Raw genomic sequence first — 20,465 nt, 5'->3', positions numbered from 1 at the left:
ATTCACACTGAAAAGGAAAAGAAAAAATGGTTTATGGCTCTAAACTACAAGCTTCGGTTGATACGATCGAACTTAGAAGTTGTTGAAAAAAAATCTTCTGAATATATCCTAATCGGCTAGTCCAATACTCACAAACAAAAGCTACAACCTTATACTGCCTCAAATCACTTGCAAGATCTAGAATAGCTTTCTCATATCCAAGGTTCAAAAGGCAATTTTAAGAGACATACCTGGATATGCTTTGGAGGTACATAGATACAGTGAAAATATCAAGATAGACATGGATACACTAGGGAAACTCAAATAAATTCTGAAAATATATTTAGTACAATAAATTTAAAGCTCTAATTATTAATTTGTAGAAGTGCATAAGAAATATATATACTTCAATAGCTTATGTGAAATATGAGCTAGGTAGAAAAATTAAAATATGCAGATATGTAAAGTAATATAAATTTCATTGTACCTAAAAGAAAGCTAATTTGATAATCAATATGCAGACATGTAAAGTAATATAAATTTCAATCAATATGCACTTCTTAAACCTTGTTTCTTTTTCACCCAAACTAGAGCTATATAAAGAAACTGCTTGATTAGAATTGAGATGAAAGGACAGGATGCTAATTATCAAATATTTGTTAATTTTCATTGAGCAAATGAAGTGATCATATGAGACATTTGGCAAAAATTGCTGGAAGCACTGAGAACCTAAAACCATAAAAGGTGAATATCAGCCAGGAGAATCTCAAGCCTCAAAAGGTACTGCAGAGTCAAGCCTCACTCGGTTTAAGCGAACTGTTCCAAGGATGAATTCAGGAAGTTCTGACTCTTCTTTGGCCTGCAAGCATAGAACCATTAATTTCTGTTGTGTGGGAGTGTGCAAGTTTCCTCCTTCGGCAGAAAAAAAATTCATCACAAATATAGTGACTAACTGTTGTAAAGAATATAAAAAAATGAAACTAATAGATTGACAAGAATATCTTACTGAAACAACTTTAAGAATGTATAGATGAAGTAGTAGATCCTCTTTTAAATTCTATAGGAAGTAATTTTGTGACTAACTGTCGTAAAGAATTAAAAAAATGAAACTAATAGATTGACAAGAATATTTTACTGAAACTTTAAGAATGTATAGATGAAGTAGTAGATCCTCTTTTAAATTCTAAGCCTTGTCCCATCTACATGGGGTCGGCTACAAGAATTCTCTTCTGCTATTCCACTCTGTTTGATACCATATAAAAGGCCATTACCCAATATTGGTCCTAGCTATATGGGGCCTTGGGAGGAGTAGACTGGACGCGATCCTAATATTTGGCAATTTTTTGCACAAAGTGGCTGCTGTCAGGCTTGTATTCTCATGCTTTCCAGCCTGAGATTTTACCATTACACCAAGTAATGACCCCTTGTTCAACACCACATTGATTGTTAAATTATGAGCCCTTAAATCATTTCTTACTACTTATAGCCAATGTCCTTTTTGGGCTGCTCCAAGTTCTTCTAGCCCCTTCAATTTGTAGCAGATCACTTCTCAATGTTGTTGTAGAATATCTTCTTTGAACATGCCCAAACCAACTTAGTCTACTTTCCCTCATTTTATCTCCTATTGGGGGCACTGATAAGTTTCTTCCAATAAGTTTGTTTTTGATTACATCTGTTCAAGTTTTTCCAGTTATCTATCTCAACATTCATATTTCTGCCACACTCAATTTTTGGACATGTTTCTTCATTGCCCAACACCTTGCTCTATACAACATTGATGACCTTTTCCTTTTTGCCTAAGTTCTCCTATAGTCTAGATGCACTCCTCCATTTTATGCATCCTGCTCTAGTTCTATGAGTAACATCCTTCTCAATCTCTTTGTTCTTGATCATTAAACCAAGGTAATGAAAGAGGTTACGTCGAGATATCTCCTAGTCTCCAATCCCAAGTGTTCCCTGATTTTCATTATTCTAATTATTAAATTTTCATTGCATATATTTTGTTTCAGTCCTGGATATATTAAAATCTTTCATGTCTAAGGTATTTGTCTAAATCTAATTTTGCATTTAATCATTCTTTAGTTTTATCAAATAATGTTATGTCATCATAAAACAATATGCATCATGGAATCTCCTGAATATGTTTAGTCAAGTTAATTCATCCATGATTAATGCAAATAAATAAGGTCTAAGTGCTGAGCCATTGTAAAATACCATTACAATTGGAAATGCCAATGTCTCTACCAATAGATGTTCTAACATTAGTTATTGCACCCTTATACATGTCCTTAGTTAAGTTGATGTACCTATTTCACATTCCTTTTCTTTTCAAAATCCACCATATTTCAAAACTCACCCTATTTTTTGGGGTAACCCACCTTATTATCTCACTAGGAACTCTACCATATACTCTCTCTAAGTGAATGATATGAGTAGGGGTGGACACGAATCGAGCTTTCCACAAGCTATTCGAGCTCGACTAGTGAAAATCTCGACTCGGATCGATTTAAACTGAGCTTTGAGTCAAGCTCGAGCCCAATATGTGGGCTCATTTGCAAGTCGAGCCAAGCTCGAGCCTGATGAAGCTCAGTACGTAAGGGGCACGAGCCTAATAGAGCTTATATTATATAAGTAGAAAACTGCTGAATCAAGAATCTGTAAAGAAAAAGGGATATTTCTTGAAGAAGAGAAGAGAAGAGATTGAGAAAGAAAGAGAAATAATTCTGGCTGCTCTCCTCACTAGTATTTATACTTTTTAGTTAAAAGAGGGTACAATGACTAATATGACCTTATAGGGTGGCTAACACATAAACAACATAAAGAACTTAAAAGAACTACTAAAAAAGGGACCCAACAAGAGTGTTGTGATCCCCACTTCCTATCTAAACAAAAAGTAAACAAAACAAGTACTAAAAACTGCACAAATCTACCCAGAAACCTCAAAACTCCCCCTCAAGTTGGGAGTAAATGTCACACATTCCCAACTTGCGTAGGTTATGTTCAAGCTTGTTCTTTGCAACCCCTTTGAAGACATCAGCTAACCGTAATTGAGAGTAGACATAAGGCAGGCAAACTTCTCTGGTTGTCACCCTCTCTCTTATGAAGTGTCTATCAATTTCAATGTGCTTTTTTCTGTCATGCTGAACTGGATTGTGGGCAATATTGATGGCAGCTTAGTTGTCACAATATAACATCATGGGCTCCTCAACTTTTATCCTAATCTCACTCAGCAGGGATCTAACCCAAAGTAGCTCTGAAACACCATGGGCCATAGGTCTATATTTGGCCTCTACAGTTGACCTAGCCACAACTGATTGTTTTTACTCTTTCATATAATTTGATTGGTTGAACTGGTCCTGACCAAATTGGGCCGTTGGATTGGGTCCAAATCAAATTGAGTAATGGGCACACTACGTTGACCTGAATCAAACCACTGGACCATTTGATTGGGTTCAGGTCCATGCTAATTCAGATTAGGTATGGTTGCACCGTCTTTGTGCCAACAATTAACCCAATGGGTGTCCAAAATCCAGTCCAACCCAACCCATTTAAATTGCACCGTCTTTGTACATACACCTGTGCATTTTATTTTCAAAACCCTCACTCTAGAAAACTGTCATTTCTTATTCCTAGTGAAGGCTATTTGGCTTGGTCCTGCCCCAACAAATGTTAAATTCTTCTGTTAGGAAGTTGTTTCACAAGACAAACAAAATTGATAAGCTTCAATGGAAATGGAAGTCTTGGTAGTTGGTACCTCTCTTCTCATGTGTGTGTTTTTTGCAACAAGATTGCAGAGAGAACCAACCACCCTTTTGCATCCCGTCCATACTTAACACAGGTTGGGACCCATTTCTCATCTCTTGGGAGGAGTATGGATAGTGCCAATCAATGTAGTAGATACTCAATAAGAAAAATTGGTCAATCGCTTCATGATAAGCTAAAAGCGAGAATAGTGCATTGAGCATTGCCTTGTGATTTGTGAAGGATTTAAAGGTGTAACTACTGATGATATAAACAGGGTTTAGTAAATGGAAGTAGAGTTTTAGCCAAAAGATCCTTTCTCTATGTCTTCAAACAACCTTGCATTCCTTTCTCCATGTCCTCACTTTTAGGCCATTCTCACTTTCAGGTTTGATTGATAAAAAGGTGTTTCTTTCAATCTATTTACCCAAGATTTGCGTTGGAGTAGGCTCCTCTAAATAAGATGGTTATTGCAGAAGAGTTTAGAAATTATAGCACATATATCTGAATGAGAAAATTCATCTCATGAGAAGATTAATTTGCCATTAAAAATTGAAGTTCAAAGGCACATACCTCAACCAAAATTGCAAGATCAACAACTATGCTTGTGACATATCCAAGCACCAGACCAATGATACTTCTTGCAACAGATGATGAACCAACATCCACATCAATCTGCAAAACGAGATACCATCAGCAACGAACCAAAGCAAAACAGAAGGGACTTTTTAAGGATTATTCAGACCCTCTGAAATAATTTTGCACGGATAATTTCTCATTTGTAGTGTATTGAGCTTTGTTTCAATACTTGTATTCTTGATGAGTTGGGTTGACATAACCCCTGTACTGCTCTTTCTAAGTTTGTGGTGGAATGGATTAGGCTTTTGTTCTAAAAACATGTCAGAGATTGACTTTGACAAACTGGGAAGAGATGAGTTAGGTATGTACTAAGAGTGGTACAAGGGTTAGCAGTGAACAATTTTGTTATGAATACCAAGATCCAGTATAACCAGGACCAGGGTAGCCCTAAGATTTTGATTACCAATGCACAACCAAAGGTAGAAATGTTGTCAAAGTCTTACGATTTACGATACAATTCACAATTTGAACCATGAATCCCAAGGGATTCAGTTCAAATCTTATGTCTGAATCATTTTCTGCAAAAGTCTTGGGGCTTTTGTTTGGATCCTACAATTTTATTCATAAATCTTATGATTTATATGATTCCTGCAATTCAAATCAATTCAATTAAGAATTAGTTCTCTACTGTCATTTTGTTTTGTTTATATTTAGTTTTTTAAGGACCTTACTAGAAATTCACTTATTTAAATTATTTAAGATCACATATTGAGTTTATTTTCCATCATATGTAGGATATAGAGCCATTGTATGTGGATTATTTGACTTTCAAGTCAAACTTGATTATGTTGTCTTAGACTGTACAAGTCGTAAATTCTATTGTTTTAGGTATATAAATGGTAGATATAAATTAAAAAAAAGTAGAATAACTTTTCTATTTATATTCTTCCTTTAAGCATATCTATATTTAATTTTTGACGAATTTTTAAAAAAATAGAAATAATCTTATGACTTGTGGTACAATTCACAATTCGATTTGATTCAACTTTTTACAATTTTCAGAACATTGAAAGGTATTAGGATGTGTTAAAAAGATGGACATAAAACTTTCAACTACCAACACACAGTAAGCATAGTAGATCAAGAGGATGCTGAAACCAATTTAGTTACTAATTACCTCCAAAAAATTATCTTGTCTAAGGTATCTACATGTCACTGCTTTTCCCAAAAGGCAGGCTTTTGTCCCAACTGCACGCTTCACCATCCAATATCCCTGGACGACTCACTAGAAAGCATTAGCAACCAAAGTCAACAAAGAAGACAGAACAGAAAATGTCCAGTGAGATTGACAAGTTCTTGATCCATGCCATTATTATTACATTACACACCTCTACAATACTTGGAATTAGTTTGAATCTTGCATTCCGGAACATGTCAGATCCATCTATAAATCTACCCAGTAAAGAATCTTTCTTTACTGACCTGTCAGCAGCATAATAGAGAACCATGCTGTAGTTTGGTTTTGCTGGGATCTGAAAAAGCAGAGCAGTAATATCATTTTCTGCATAAAAGACTAGACTGAAATTATAATACAAATCCAGAAAAGCATTAAGAATTAAATGTTATCTATAAATAACACACAAAGAACATTATTATCCATAAGAAGGTTAAGTTCATGATTTGGCATTTAGTTACCCTTTCAAATGTTGATACTCAGAAGAAAAATTGGTCCAATTGGCTTTTTTAATATGCTAACTACAAGGGCAAGTACAAAACTATGGATTCTGTGGGTGTTTGAAGGATCCATAGAAGTGATCTTGGAAACCCGATCACTCATTTTCCTGCAAAAGAGATGGGGTCACAAGCCAATGGTTAAATTACCAGGTCAAACCATTGGTCCATGTATTGTAAACTTATAACTCTATTTCCTTTTAAATAGAAAAGTAAAAGAGAAAGCCATCACAAAAGAAAGGGAACAATAAAAAGGTAAGAAGACAAGAACATGGCCCCAAGTCTAAGTACAAAAGAAGACTCCATATCACCCCAATACCCTATATTAGTTTCTCTTGTATACACAAACTCATCTCAGTTTGGCATAGTTGTACTGCAATAAAGCTGTGTCCCCAACACTCTTACGATTCGAAGACTCTTCGCAATTAGGCCTGTAAAGGATACCCGAAAATTTGAAGCCTGATCTGACATCCGATCTGATTATCTCGGATATGTAATCGGATTGGATTTGGATTTGTCCCCATCTGATCCGATTAAAATCCAAATCTGATTGTATTACAGTATTTATTGATTTTAATATATAAATTTTATATAATTATATTTAAAATAAAAAAATATTTATATATTATATTATATATGAATTTATATATATATATATATATATATATATATATATATATAGAATAAATTTAGTATGTTATATTTACATTAATTTATTATATATAAAAGTTAAAAAGTAATTAACTATTTTTTTTTGTATTTTAAAAAATTAAAGCAGAATTATATTAAATCTGAATCCAATCCGAGTCCGTTCGGATTTGAATACGAATCTGAGGTCTTCAAACCCAATCAGATTTTGGATCAGATTCAGATGCAAATTTTCAGTAATTGGATGAATTTGGATTTTGCTGAATCTGATCCAATTACAGCCCTATTTGCAATAGAGTTTGCAGATCTAATAACCTAAGGAAATGAGTTGTTCAATCTAGATTCCAGTGATCAAGCTTCTCTAATCTTGTGGATAAGTCTCCACAGTCCTGTGGATAGTGTTCCAACTCTCATTCTGCACTTCCTAATGGAAAACAGTCTGTGAACTGCTATTACTACAGTGTAATTCCTTAAGGCTGTATTTGGATTACAGGGTGGAAATGAAAAAGTGATATGGATTCCAAGATTTGGTGGATAATGGGCTAATCATTTTACAATCCATCAAAGCTAAGGAAAAACATAACATAAAATTTGCTACTTTTCCGTATTCCGCATGACCTGTTTTTTGGTGCCCAAAGCAGAACATAGAAATTAGCAGATTTGGGAATTCATCTCCATCCTGCTTTTCCATTTCTGCCATAATCCAAAAGTAGCCTAGAGGCATCATATGTACGAAGAATCCAAATGCAACTATCCCTAGTTAAAGCAATCAATAAGAACAATGAATTCCTAATTTTCATCATCTCAGGATTGATCTGAGCTGTCAGGTCAAGCCCAACTTTGTTACTTATGTATTCATTCTTATATGGTTGTCATAGTCCTATGGTATGTTATTAATAATTTTGTGTAATATGTATAGAAAATTTAAGGGGCGTTTGGCAAGTCTTTTTAGATAGATCTTTCAATAGCCCAGTAGACGAGAAGACACACTGAGTTTTTGGGATCTCGTCTTTAAAGACCAAGACTATTTGGTAAATGTCGTGGTCTATGGGACTGTTAAAAACATATGTGAAGGTTATTTTCAGTGCGCAAAGAACAAAACCTTCATTTGAAGCTTCTCGATTTCTGGCTTGTTCAGTCTTTTCACATGCTTGTCTTCAGGTCTTTTGGTTTATGCGATATAAAACAGAAAAGACCATTTTTTTGGTCTTTTAAGCTTCCCGCAAACCGAAAGATGCACCGAACGCCACCTAAATCCAATCCCTCCCCAAGTACAAAAGAATATCAATAAAAATGAAATATGTCTATGCATCCCTAAACTCTTTTGCTGATGGATGATGGCTGATGAACCTGTTATTTACCTCTTTGACAAGAAGAGAGAGGAAGTTTCACCCGAGCTATAGTGGTGAACCACTCACAGAGGGATCTAAACTGGATAAGAAGGGAAATATTCAATTGTCCATTCCATTACGAAAACAATTACATACATAGTTAAATGGTTAAGAGACTGTTGGGAACAATAATGGGAAAGTAATTGTAATGATGAGTTTGTTACAGTAATGACAAAATGATTGTGATGAGAGTATCTTTTCCAGTGATTTCCAGTGGGTCAAGTCTTTGGATCTCCTGAACTGTAACATCCTCTCCCCCTTTGAACCAGCGAGTCCACTCGCTCCATCTCTCCCATGTGGCATCGGTCTCTGCCTTGTTGCAGAGATTTGATCATATGCATCTGTCAAGAATGGTCTGTAGATAGGAATTAAGTGTTACCATCTGGAAGCAAGGGAGCTAAGGTTGGGCTGGAGACAGAGTTCTGCTCCAACTTCTTTTTGAGGAGTGAGACACGGAGTAGCTCTAGTGGCTGAATGGAAGGTGGGGTTGTACCACCACTCGACTAAAGGTAGCCAATGAGACCAGGTGTGAGGGTGAGATCAGTGTTTTAAAGGGCGTGGGAGGCGTACGCCTAGAGGCGCACCTCCAGGCGAGGTGCTCCCAAAACGCCCTAAGGCATATGCCAGAGACGCTGACACCTCTGATGCGTACGGTTCATGTACTTTTTTCATGAGGCGTTCCAGAGGCGTATGCCTCATGCGCCTCATGCACATCTTATATAAAAAGACAAAAAAAAAGAAAAATGAAAAAAAGGAAAGGAAAGGAAAGGAAAAGAAAGGGAAGGGAAAGAAAAAGAAAGAGAAGAAAAAAAAGAGAAAAGGAAAGAAAAGAAAAGGAAGGGGAAGGGGAAGGGGAAGGGGAAGGGGAAGGGAAGAAAAGATAATGGAAAAGAAAGTGGTTTGCCCCCTGCCCCTTCAGCTGGGGGGGCTTGGCCCCCAGACCCCCCCCTTCAACTAATGTTATGAATCTTTATTCTTCTTAATATAAAAGATTTTTATTAAAAATAAAGAAGTGCAGCTCTTGCGTTCTGAACTATGCCTCATGCCTCTAGGTAGTGGAGCGCCTCACGTCACGCCTCCACGTTTTAAAACACTGGGTGAGATCAGGTGAAGCAGTGCAGGTACGTCTCTAAGGTCTGGTTCAAGACCTCCATCTGGCCATTAGACTGGGAGTGATATGCCAAGCTCATGTTTAAGGTGGTCGTTGAAGAGAAAATAGTTCCTTCCAAAAGGAGCTAGTAAACGTAGCCATGTAGGATCATAATCACTAATGATCAACTTGGGCATTCTGTGTAGTTGAACACACCATCCATGAAAGTTTGAGCTACATCACGAGCAATGTAGGGGTGGCATAGAGGTAGGAAGTGCCCATACTTGGAGAGGTGGTCTACGATCACCATATCACTGATTTCCAATTGGAGAGGGGTAGCCCTTCAATTAAATCCATGGACACGTCTGTCCAGATTTGTTCCAGGGTTGGCAAGGGTTACAACATCCTGGTAAGGGAACATTTTCACATCTAGGTCCAGATTTGTTGGCATACCTTGCATTCTCACATCTTAGGTCCTGACTTGGTTTTTGTATCCCTTGCAGCAACATATGGTCTTGATCCATTTCAGAATATTATGGAATCCAAAGTGCCCTCCTAATGATGAATTGTAGCTTTCTTCGAAGATTTTCTTGCAAAGGTTGGAGCCCAAACTCAATAGCAATCTTCCCTTCTTCTACACCAGCTCTTCTTGAACCTCATAGTGTTTCATCCTTGCTTCACCTTACGGTATTTGCTAGATGACCTTTTGCATTTTGGAATCCCCTACCACCTCTTGTTTAAGATCACCCAGCCATGATGGAGCTGGGCTTGAAAGAGCCAACATATCTCTCCTTCACTTTGCTGAGACAGGGCATTAGCAACAATATCCTCTTGGCCCTTCCTATATGAGATTTCATAGTCAAAACCGAGGAGCTTGCTAATGAGTCATTTCTGTATGGGTGTTGTGATCTTTTGATCCAAAAGGAATTTAAGACTTTGGTGAGTTGACCTGATCTTGAACCTCCTCCCCAAAAGATAAGACCTTCATTTCTGGATAGCCTTTATGACAGCCAAAAGCTCCTTATCATATGTTTTTTTTTTTTTTTTTTTTTTTTTTTAAGCCAGCTCCTTATCATATGTTGACAGAGCTAGATTCTTCCCATGCAGTTTCTTGTTGAAAAAGGAGATACTTCGGTTGCCCATCCTGAGTTAGGACTGCCCCCACCCCTGTTCCACTTACGTCATACTCCAAGATGAACTCCTTGTTGAAGCTTGGTAACACCGAGACCAGAGCTGGGGTCATGGCATCCTTGAGTCTTCTAATCCCCCCTTCTTAAGTAGGGCAGTTAGGGGGCGTGTAATCCTCCTATAATCCTTGATGAATTTCCTATAGTAGATGGTCAACCATAGTAAGCCATGCAGATCACAGACGATTTTGTGTTGTGGCCCCATCTCCACTGGTTCAATTTCTCCAAATCAACTTTGATACCTTCTGAAGAAATTATGTGGCCAAGGTAATGGACCTTTGGGACTGCAAAGGTGCATTTACTAAGCTTGGTGTATAGCCGATGAGCTCTCAAGATGCTAAGGACTTGCCTTGGGTGGATCAAGTGCTCATTCAATGAACTATAAATCAAAATATCATCAAATAATGCTAGAACATACCTCCTCAGTTGGCACTACGAAAGGTGCGGCTGATAGTCTTTGAACTAGTAGTACCACTCCACCATGGTTCCTTGATGGCTAGGCTGGATACCCAACTAGTCTTCTGGAACCTTGTTTAGATCAAGGTACTAGTAGAGAAGTAGAAGCCAACCATCCAGGTTGGTTCCATTGAACTTGAGAATGTCGAGCTTGAGAAGCCTCTAAGGTATATGAATCCATGGCTAGCATTTGATCATTCAGCACCTTTGGAAGTAGCCCCCCCTCATAGGAACCAATCTCTTTCCGTTTTCTTCCTGTGCTGCCACTAGAGGAGCTAATTAGCTGAGGCGTCTAAGATCTCCATCAGTTACTGGTTCATCTCTTCTTAAGTCTTCTCAGCCACGCTTAGTTGTCCTTTCGACCTAGCCATCCATTTGCCCATGGACCGGAGTGCTTTGATACCACCATGTTACATACCTCTTCTCTTTGACAAGAAGAGAGAGGAGGTTTCCCTGAACTATGGTGGCAAACACTGCTCAAAAGTGGATTAGAACACTAGAGAAGGGAAATATTTGATTGTCAATTCCATTACATAAACAAGTACATATATAGATAAATGGTCAAGAGACTGTTGGAGCAAATAATGGGAAAATGATTGTAACGATGAGTTCATTACAATAATAATAGAATGATTGTGATGAGAGTAGCTTTTTCAGTGATTATAACAGTCTCGAATATGCCTGCCACTTAGAATCAAGCATGAGGATTTGAGTCGGGTCTTCAAGATCCCAAGCTATAGTAGAACCCTTCTAAAATTCATGAAGATAATTCTTCCCAAGTGCACTAACAAACTACAATAGGAAGCCTACTCTAAGGTTGGGCAAATTTCTCTTGAATACAATCTATCATTAATTTGTAATTACCCCTTGGAAACACCAAAATAAGAAACTTGCAACCTAAAGCTTGCATTGCACTTGCACAAGAGAACTATTTAAGTTTTTTTCCTATATAGATAAGACCAATGGGTTAAAATTTCATGTAGAATAGATTCCAAATAAAGAAAGTATTTCTAGATGCTATTTACTCCTCTGAATGGCTTTAGTTAGATTGTTCAGGATGCCATGCCAATTCAAGCTTCTCATACCAAAAATACTCGTAAAAATTATTGTGTGCTTTCTTGAATTTCTTTTGAAACACTTATTCCATACAAGATGGTACATTGAGAGTGTCCTAATTGTCATACGAGATGCCCACATCAAGTATCTTCTAGACCTCCTAGTTACCTCTCATGCTTCCAAAATTGGGCTCTACTCTTCTTGCCCTATCACTATAACCATCTTCAGATAAATCTTGGTTCTTAACTATCAAAACAACCTTCCTTTGTGAGATTACAGCAAGTATCTCTTTCCAGAAAATGATACTTCCTTAAATCTCCTTTTCCATGGCAACAAATCTTTCTGAACCCTCTGCAACTGGTTAGTTAGTGATGCTGGAATAGTAACTAAATAAAATAGGTTGGTAGGTTGTAGTGTGCAGATATAAAACAAGTTGGTAGGTTAGAGAAGACACCATTAATTAAATTTAGCTTGTCCACTTTAGGTAAATAGGAGTTACGTGTTAACTTCCCTTTTAACTCTTTCTACTAGTGGGCCTCAAAGTAATCCCAATGATGGGAGGAAACTTACTTTGCATCCCAATTCCCATTACTTCGAAAAGGATAGAAAGATGTTTTTTTCTTCTCAATTAAGCACTATAACCAATTCAAATTAGTAGCAGTATAGGTCAATTAAAGGAAATCATGCAGTACCTTTTTTGGTAGGTTATGCAGATTTGAATTAAGTTTGCTGCATCTTGGGGTTAGGGAAGTATAGACTCCACAAGGGTCACTCTACAATCCCTCTAAAAGAGTTCTGGGCATCACAACCAGGAGGAATATAGTGCACAAGTTCAATAGGAATTGAGAGAATTCCCACTCATAGTTGCAATGACCAATAATTGTAACTTCTTCTCCCTCAAAAGACCACAAATAATGAGTTTGTACATATATGTACTAAGAAACCACCTCATGAGCAAGGTAACATACTTAGGAATTACAGGAGAAAACAAATATGAATTAGAAATCAAAGTTAATTAATAACTAAAGAATGGCTTTTTCTAATTCAAAACAACCCTAGACGAAGTCAAACTATCCAAAATGACATTACAAAACCAAGAACTAAATTAGTAAAATAGATGACCCAACTATAGGGAGCTAGGTAGTTTAGGGAGTTCAATCAAGAGCTCTATAGGATTTTAGGTGACTATAAAAGCTCCTAAAGTTGGCTCAACCATGTTCATGCACAGTTCACCTTATTGTTATTGTTCAATTTTCTAATTAAAGCAATAAAGCTTTGAAGTTATTCATATTTTCTCCATAGAAAGCTATGGATAGTATTATCAACTTCTCTTTTTATTGTTCACATTTCTGATTCACACAATAAAGCTTTGAAGTTCTTCATATTGTCTCCATAGACAGCTATGGACAGTATTATCAACTGTTCTTGTTTTACCATAGAATACTGGTGAGTAGATCTTACTGTTCCACGAGATTGCTATTTTGAGGAATTTCTTGCATTAACTACACATCAGTTATATTTGCCTCCAAAGTCTAACTTCTATCCTCAAAATCCTAGGAAAAAAAAATTTCAAATTTATCATTCAGATCAGGTGAAGTCATATTCAGCATCTTTCCTCAAGATCTTATATTTCCAAGTTGATTCTGTCAACAAGAGGGTTCAAACAAAAAGGAAGACAAATAGTTTCAGGGTAACAATGGAATAGTCGACCCCCACCCCAAAGAGCCTCTATCAGATTAGAATGCTATGTACAATTATAGAAATGCCCATAAAAGGGCTAAAAGAGAAAAAAGAACAAATACAAAAAAATACAAAGACATGATACTGTACAAAAGGGACTATGTGTTAGACACTGTATGCCCTTAGCTCCAATCAGATTGATGTACACAAACATTTATAAAAAATATGAGTACTTTATTGTTTCATGATTACACTTGTTAGTTTAAAATGTTCTCAGCCATTGGATAGACTTGGGGAGTTTATCTTGACAAGACTGACACTAGTGTGCGACCAAATTGGTGGAGTAGCTTGTCTTAGCTGCTAGGGTTAGATCCCAAGCACAACCAGTGGGTGTTTGGAAGAAGCACCGAACTTAGACCAATTTCCAATTGTGCCCTGGACCTTGGAGATAGATGGGAAAAACTAGAATGTTGCACTTAACCCCAGACTTGATTATGACACTACTACACTAGGTTTTGGACTAAACTGTCTTTGATGATCCATTAAGGATCAAATATCTGGGCATGTTGGGGCAGTTTAGGAAATTACTTAAGTGGGTGATCATAGTGATTGGATTGACCCCTTTGTTAGGCAAAGTGAATATTAGGGTTTACACTCTCTCTGATTGAAACATAAAACTGTCGGCAGTGGATTTCAATTGTATTTGAAATCTGATTTGCAAAATGTACTATTTTATGGAAAAGTTCTATAAAAGGTTTTAATCCCGATAACTCCCTCTAAGTTGAAGAAAGGGTGGAAAAACTAACTTGAAGTTTGAAGCCAGGTTAAATTAATAAAGTTGATGCCTTCCAATGGATAGAATTATAGCTAGAGTCTATATTTGGACCAAAGCTATAGAAGAGAAGAACTAAAGAAGAGAGAATAATAAAAGAGATGGTAGAAGGAGAATTATTGTTTAAGGAAAGAACACCAATACAAGCTCTAGAGCTTAAAAAAGCCAAATTTCTAATTCTATTCTGCATCAAATAGAAAAGATAACAAGCTGTCAACACTCGATTTTTGCTCGATCCTCTGCTGGAACCTTCAATTCACCTCAAACACCCGATCAAACCATTCTGACCCCTCTGAGACCTACAAAATCCAAAAAAAAAACAAGCCTCAACCTCCAAATCCTCACAACCCATTGTTAATCTCATCTAATACCCCCAAAGCCTCAACCTCCAAGCCTCAACCAAATTACCAAAATACCCCTAACCAAATTCCCAAAATACCCTTCAAAGCCAAAATTCCCAAAATATCTCCCATTCCAAATTACCAGAATACCCACTGAACCAAATTCCCAAAATATCCCTCTTAACCAAATTCCCAAAGATACCCCCTTTGGACCAATTACCAAAATACCCCCTGACCAATGATTTAAAGGGCGCGCCTAGGCACACAGGTGAGGCACATTTTGGGGTATGCGCCTCACCCAGGTCCTAGGTGCACCCCTTTCATGTGAGAAATAAGAATTTCATACCCTAACATAGACTTGTTCGGGCTTGCCTCGAGGGGCGTGGTACAAAGGTGACTCAGAGAATCAAGAATGCAATATGTTTTACATCACATTAGCTACTTGAAGCAATGCAATTAAGGAAAAAATGAGATTGTGGGTTTTACATGCTTGAAAATGCTTTATATGTTTGCTTTTATTTTTAAATTTTCATTTGAATACGCTTTACATGTTATTTTTATGTATTTTAAATTTAGATAATTGGTTTTTTAAAACATTTATTTTAAAATTTATGTTTATATTTTTTATTAACATTATGTTTAATATTTTTTGCATTTTTAAATTTTTTTCGCATTTTTTGAATTTTTTGACTCTTTTTTATTTTTTAGCTATTTTTTTTGTAATTTTGCGCGCGCGCCTCGCCTTGCGCCTCAAGCACAAATTGGCCCTTGCACTTTTTTTGTGCCTTGCACTTTTAAAACACTGCCCCTGACCAAATGCCCTTCATACCCTAAAATTCCAAAATTACCCCTTTATTTCAAATTCCCAAATACCTTCATTGTGTCTGAGTTCCCAAGATAGCACTCATTCCTTAAATCCCCAAAATACCCTTTAAACCTAAAATTACCAAAATGCCCTTCACCCCAAATTACCATAAATTTCTAAATTACTCTTTGAACCCCAAATATTGAACCCTCCTATCCCTTTTAACCCTGACTTACCTAAAACCCCTTTTCATTTTTGAGAATTGACAGAACCTTCCCTTACCCTCCATTATAAATAGAGGCACCATTCCCAAGAGAAAGGGGAGGAGTTTTTGAAGAGAATAGGGGTCGAGAATTAGAGAATTGGGGCGGATGGGGTGAAATTTGAGAAAGAGCGAGAGTAGAGAGTTTTGAGTAAGGGGTTGGGCGAGAGCCAAGAGCTTCAAAATTTGAGAAAGAGCAAGAACTAAGAGTTTTGAGAGAGAGAGAAAGAGCGAGACCAGAGAGTTTCAAGTAAAGGGGTCGGGCAAGAGCCGAGAGTTTTGAGAGTTTCGAGAGTTTCGAGAGAGAGAGAATCGAGAGGGGGGCTACTGTTCGGAGACTGTTCATCGTCTTCAAGCTAAGACGCAGCAGCGAGTCGGTTGTAGTAAACTCTACCGGAAGTATTCCTCTCAAGTTCAGGTGAAGCCTGCACTGGAATCACCTCACTTTTCATCAACATCTTAAGGTATAACTTCAGTCACCATTGCCGTTCGAGAAGGTAATCGGAAATCAACAACTCCCCTGTTCCAGCAAAAGTTCCCAAACCAGCGAGTTTCAGGTTACAAGAGGTAAAATATTTTACCTCATCTCATTTATCTTTATACGAAGCTTGGTCTATTAATGCCGCTGTAGGTCGTTTTTTTTTCTATTATTTTGGTGTTTGTGTAAAGTTCGAGTTTGAATATAAGAACCTCATTTGAGAGGATTTGAAGCGTTTCTTTTCACCCTTGGAACCAACCGACTAAGTCCAAAGGTCGGTGGGGGTCTAATAGAAAAGGGGTGAGAATTCATCCTTTTGCTCAAACCCCTTACGTCCAAAAGGGGGTTGGTTCGGAGGGGAAGAGAGAAGCTCCCAAGTTCTCTTAAATCATTGGGAACCTGGATTCTCACATCAAATCTAAAGGCAGATAGGGAAATCGGCATTCATACTAACCAGAGAGAGGGGTGCCTAACCCCTTCCCTCTTCTCTCTCTCTCGACTTACCCAGAATAGCCTTGTCTCGACCAGGCGGTATGGAGTCACTATCAGTTCCGAAATGTTTTACCGAATACAATTCTGGGAGGCCCATCACTCCCAGTTATTTGTTTATGATGGGTGGTGACTCCATCTGTTTGGCCATGAAGTGAACAATTGGGGTCATTTTCCCGACATTCACACAGGCATATAGGTAACTAGGGTTATTAGACCACTATTTACCATACTTATAAAATTGCCACTATATACCCAAATAAGAAAAAAACACTATAACTTGTTAACCTGTTTATTACATTATTTTTTAAACTCCAAACAAATGCTAACAATAACCTAATTAATAACTTACAATCATCTGATCAACATTGAAAATTTCAAATGATGAATTACCCTTATGAAGTTGTAAGGATATATACAATGCACATAAACCAATGTCATGTTATTGGTTTATGTAATTGAAGTTATACGGATATATACAATGCACATAAAAGGTCTCTCAACTCACTATGACATAACAAGAGATGGGCTGGGATCAAAAGATATTTTCACATACCTGTAAATTAATGACCAGAATGAATGGAAGTTTCTTTCCAGCTTCTGACTGAAATTAAGACGAAAATATTAGACAAGGAATTAGGATTCCCCCAAATTAAATTAAAAGAAACTGAAATAGAGGGAAAAAGTGAAAAGCTCAAACAGATCCTACAATACACACACAGAATTTTGTCATTTGTTTCCACCCAAACCCTCCTAAACCAAATTGATTTCTTTCTTCCTGGTATAACTAAGATCCAATGACAAGAAAAAATCACATTCAATTTTCCAAAAAAATATCGTAATAAAATAAATCCAAATCCAATAAATTATGTCAATTCCTAACATTAGATCATACCAACTCTGTATATTTAATTACTCTTGAGTAGCCAATTATAACATATCTGAGATATAGTCAATTATTAGTTATTACATCTCCATATGCATCAAACCAAAAGGTTAAAAAATAGAAAAATGAGAAACGTTAATTTCTATATAAAAAGGATGATTCAAATTAAAGTGGAAGGATGGAATACAAAGAACATAAACAATAAAGTTGCTTAACTGAATATAAGCAAACTTACTAACTTAATTGAAGTTGGTAAAGAAGTTCTATTTTACCTGAACAAGACATTTAGGATACAGAGCGACCCTATCAATGTTACTATCAGCCTTCAACCAATCAACTGCTAAGAGCTTCAAAAGGGGATCTCCTCCCATTACCTTTAATGGAAAAAATGCAAAGTATTTACTCTATTGATGATCCACAAAATCCAATTTTACGGCATTTTATAGAAAAGTTAGGGAAAAAACGGTGTCTAAACTAGTGTAATAAGTAAATATATGTGCACAAATTGTTACAATCAAATTCAAACAAGATAATCATCTTAAGATAAAACCCCAGGGCAAGCCACTAAAGTAAGTGCAATATACAATATTTGTGGTTGCAAGTTGCAAAAAATTATATAGGGGAATGCAAAAGAAAATCAAATAGATGCCACTTGAGGGTGTTATTTTATAAATCACTTGAGGGTGTTTTTGTCAATGCAATTGGAAAAGACATCATGCCAAGGGCAGTTTGCCCAAAAAAATTTCCTGCTATTTTTCTCTTTTTCAAGATGTAATCTGTAGTGAGAATGGGCCAAATGGGCCTTAGTGTTTTATTTCTTTTAAGTTATGTTTTAAGTTTATGTTTTTTCAGTTATGGACCTCTTTTTGTTTTATTAACTCTTTAGTGCTGGCCACCCCATTAAGGGCATCTAGGGAATTGTACTCAATTTAGAATTAAGAGAATAAAAGATATCTTGGGGATGCTAGAGAAAGGACTAAACTCTCCTCTTCTCTCTTCCCTTCTCTTCTTCTTCCTTCTTCTTTCACAAACTTATGCTTAAACTTTTCTTCCTTCTTTCTTTTCTTCTCTTTTTTCTATATTTTTTGAATTATTTTGCAGGTGTGTTTCACAACTTGATATCAAAATAGGTTCTTATTAGGATTCGGCCTGCCCTTGAATCCTATTAAGCTGATAACAGTCAAGAAGAAGGAAGAGAAAGAGAGAGAGAGAGAGAAGAAGAAGAGAAGAGAAGAAAGGGAGAGAAAGAACTGGTTTGAATGAGAGAAAAAGATCACTCTCCCATTCGGCCAGAATTGATTTATATTACTTATATTGTGGAAAAGACACATGTGTCCCTACTCAAGTAAGGGACACTAAAACATAATCTTACACATCAGCACATAAACATAAGTATAAAGACAGAAATACCCCTACATATTCGACACTAACACTCCCCCTCAAGTTAGAGAATATATATCATATAATCCCAGCTTGTTACATATGTAGTCTACTCTTCCCCGACTTAACCCTTTAGTAAACAAGTCTGCCCATTGGTTCCCTGTGTTAACATATGCAGTATATATCACTCCACTCAGCACCTTCTCTCTCACAAAGTGACAATCAACCTCTATGTGCTTGGTTCTCTCATGAAACACCGGATTAGAAGAAATAGGAACTGCAGCCTGATTGTCACAGTAGAGCTTCATTGAAGTGTCAACAGTGTATCCCATCTCCTGTAGAAGGTTCTTCAGCCACACTAATTCACTAGTATGTGCCATAGCTCTATATTCTGCCTCTGCACTGCTTCTTGCCACAACTGCTTGCTTCTTACTTTTCCATGTCACCAGATTACCCCCAAGAAAAGTGCAATAGCCTGTAGTAGATCTCCTATCAGACATAGAACCGGCCCAGTCAGCATCAATATATCCTTCTATTTCAAGTTTTCCACCACTCTTGTATATCAAACCACAACCAAGAGCCCCCTTTAAATACCTCACAATCCTTAGAACCGCATTCCAATGTGGAACCAAAGGATTCTGCATGAAATGACTTACCACACTAACCACAAATGAAATATCTGGCCGAGTAATGGTTAGGTAGTTCAGTTTCCCGAAAGCTTTAGATAATTGGAGTAATCTTGTTATAGGTCCTAGAGACACTTTGAAGTTGGTGCTTTGGAATCAAAGGGGAGCTCTTTGATTTTTATTAAGGGTGGTTTGTGTTGGACAAAGTTCTGGCACCTTTGGTAGGAGCAATTGAAGTTTCTTTCCTCCTATTCTGTAGGGTGCTGTGAAACCGTAGTTTTGGGTGGTTGAAGAGTTGTTCTTTGCTTGGGATAGCAAATCTAGCTTAGTAAAACCCTAATTTGATTTTTCGTTTGCATCTGTGCACTCAATGGAGCAAATTGGAGGAGAAACCAAATATCCCATAATTTCGGGTTTGGACATGGGGGGTTGGTGGAGACTCTGTTAGGGGTAGTAACAATTGTAAAGTTGGATGGAACCAACTATTTAGCTTGGTCTCAGTCAATTAAAATACATGTGTAGTAGAGGGAAATGGGGCCACATTACTGGGAGCAAAAAGAAACTGGCAGAGGATGACCCTACCTATGAAAAGTGGATACAGGAAAACTACATAGTAGTGGGTTGGTTAGTGAACTCTATGCAGCCACAAATTAGTTAGCATTACTTGTGGATGGAAACTGCAAAGGAAGTGTGGGATAGTGTCACCAGAGACCTATTCCTAAAAGCTGAATGTTTTCCAAGCCTACAAATTGATGGAGACTGTTGTTTGGGGAGAAACCCTTAACTGTCTACTTCTCCATGATGAAATCTCTTTGGCAGGAGATTGAT

General features: G+C 37.1%; 1 protein-coding gene across 5 annotated transcripts in view; it reads right to left on the bottom strand.

Annotated features, from left to right (window-relative positions):
- Window positions 1-439: 439 nt before the first annotated feature.
- Window positions 440-20,465, bottom strand: part of LOC104603372 (ENHANCED DISEASE RESISTANCE protein (DUF1336)) — a 116,444-nt gene continuing 96,418 nt past the window's right edge. For 2 of the 5 annotated variants that reach the window (XM_088897312.1, XM_010267389.3), the window contains 6 exons: window positions 17,904-18,005; window positions 17,302-17,349; window positions 5,688-5,831; window positions 5,477-5,572; window positions 4,294-4,395; window positions 440-838 (listed from right to left, as the gene is read on the bottom strand). In XM_088897312.1, the coding sequence (XP_088753438.1) occupies window positions 746-838; window positions 4,294-4,395; window positions 5,477-5,572; window positions 5,688-5,831; window positions 17,302-17,349; window positions 17,904-18,005 (585 nt within the window). In that variant the 3' untranslated portion in view covers window positions 440-745. Of the gene's footprint in view, window positions 839-4,293; window positions 4,396-5,476; window positions 5,585-5,687; window positions 5,832-5,994; window positions 6,141-10,764; window positions 11,276-17,301; window positions 17,350-17,903; window positions 18,006-20,465 lie in introns of those variants that run through there. The other 3 variants (XR_016082264.1, XR_016082266.1, XR_016082265.1) reach the window with 3 other exon arrangements.

Source organism: Nelumbo nucifera, chromosome 2, assembly GCF_055504915.1.
Source record: "Nelumbo nucifera cultivar China Antique chromosome 2, China Antique-T2T, whole genome shotgun sequence".
In the NCBI taxonomy this organism is placed as follows: domain Eukaryota; kingdom Viridiplantae; phylum Streptophyta; class Magnoliopsida; order Proteales; family Nelumbonaceae; genus Nelumbo; species Nelumbo nucifera.
This window is presented reverse-complemented; position numbering and strand designations above follow the sequence as displayed.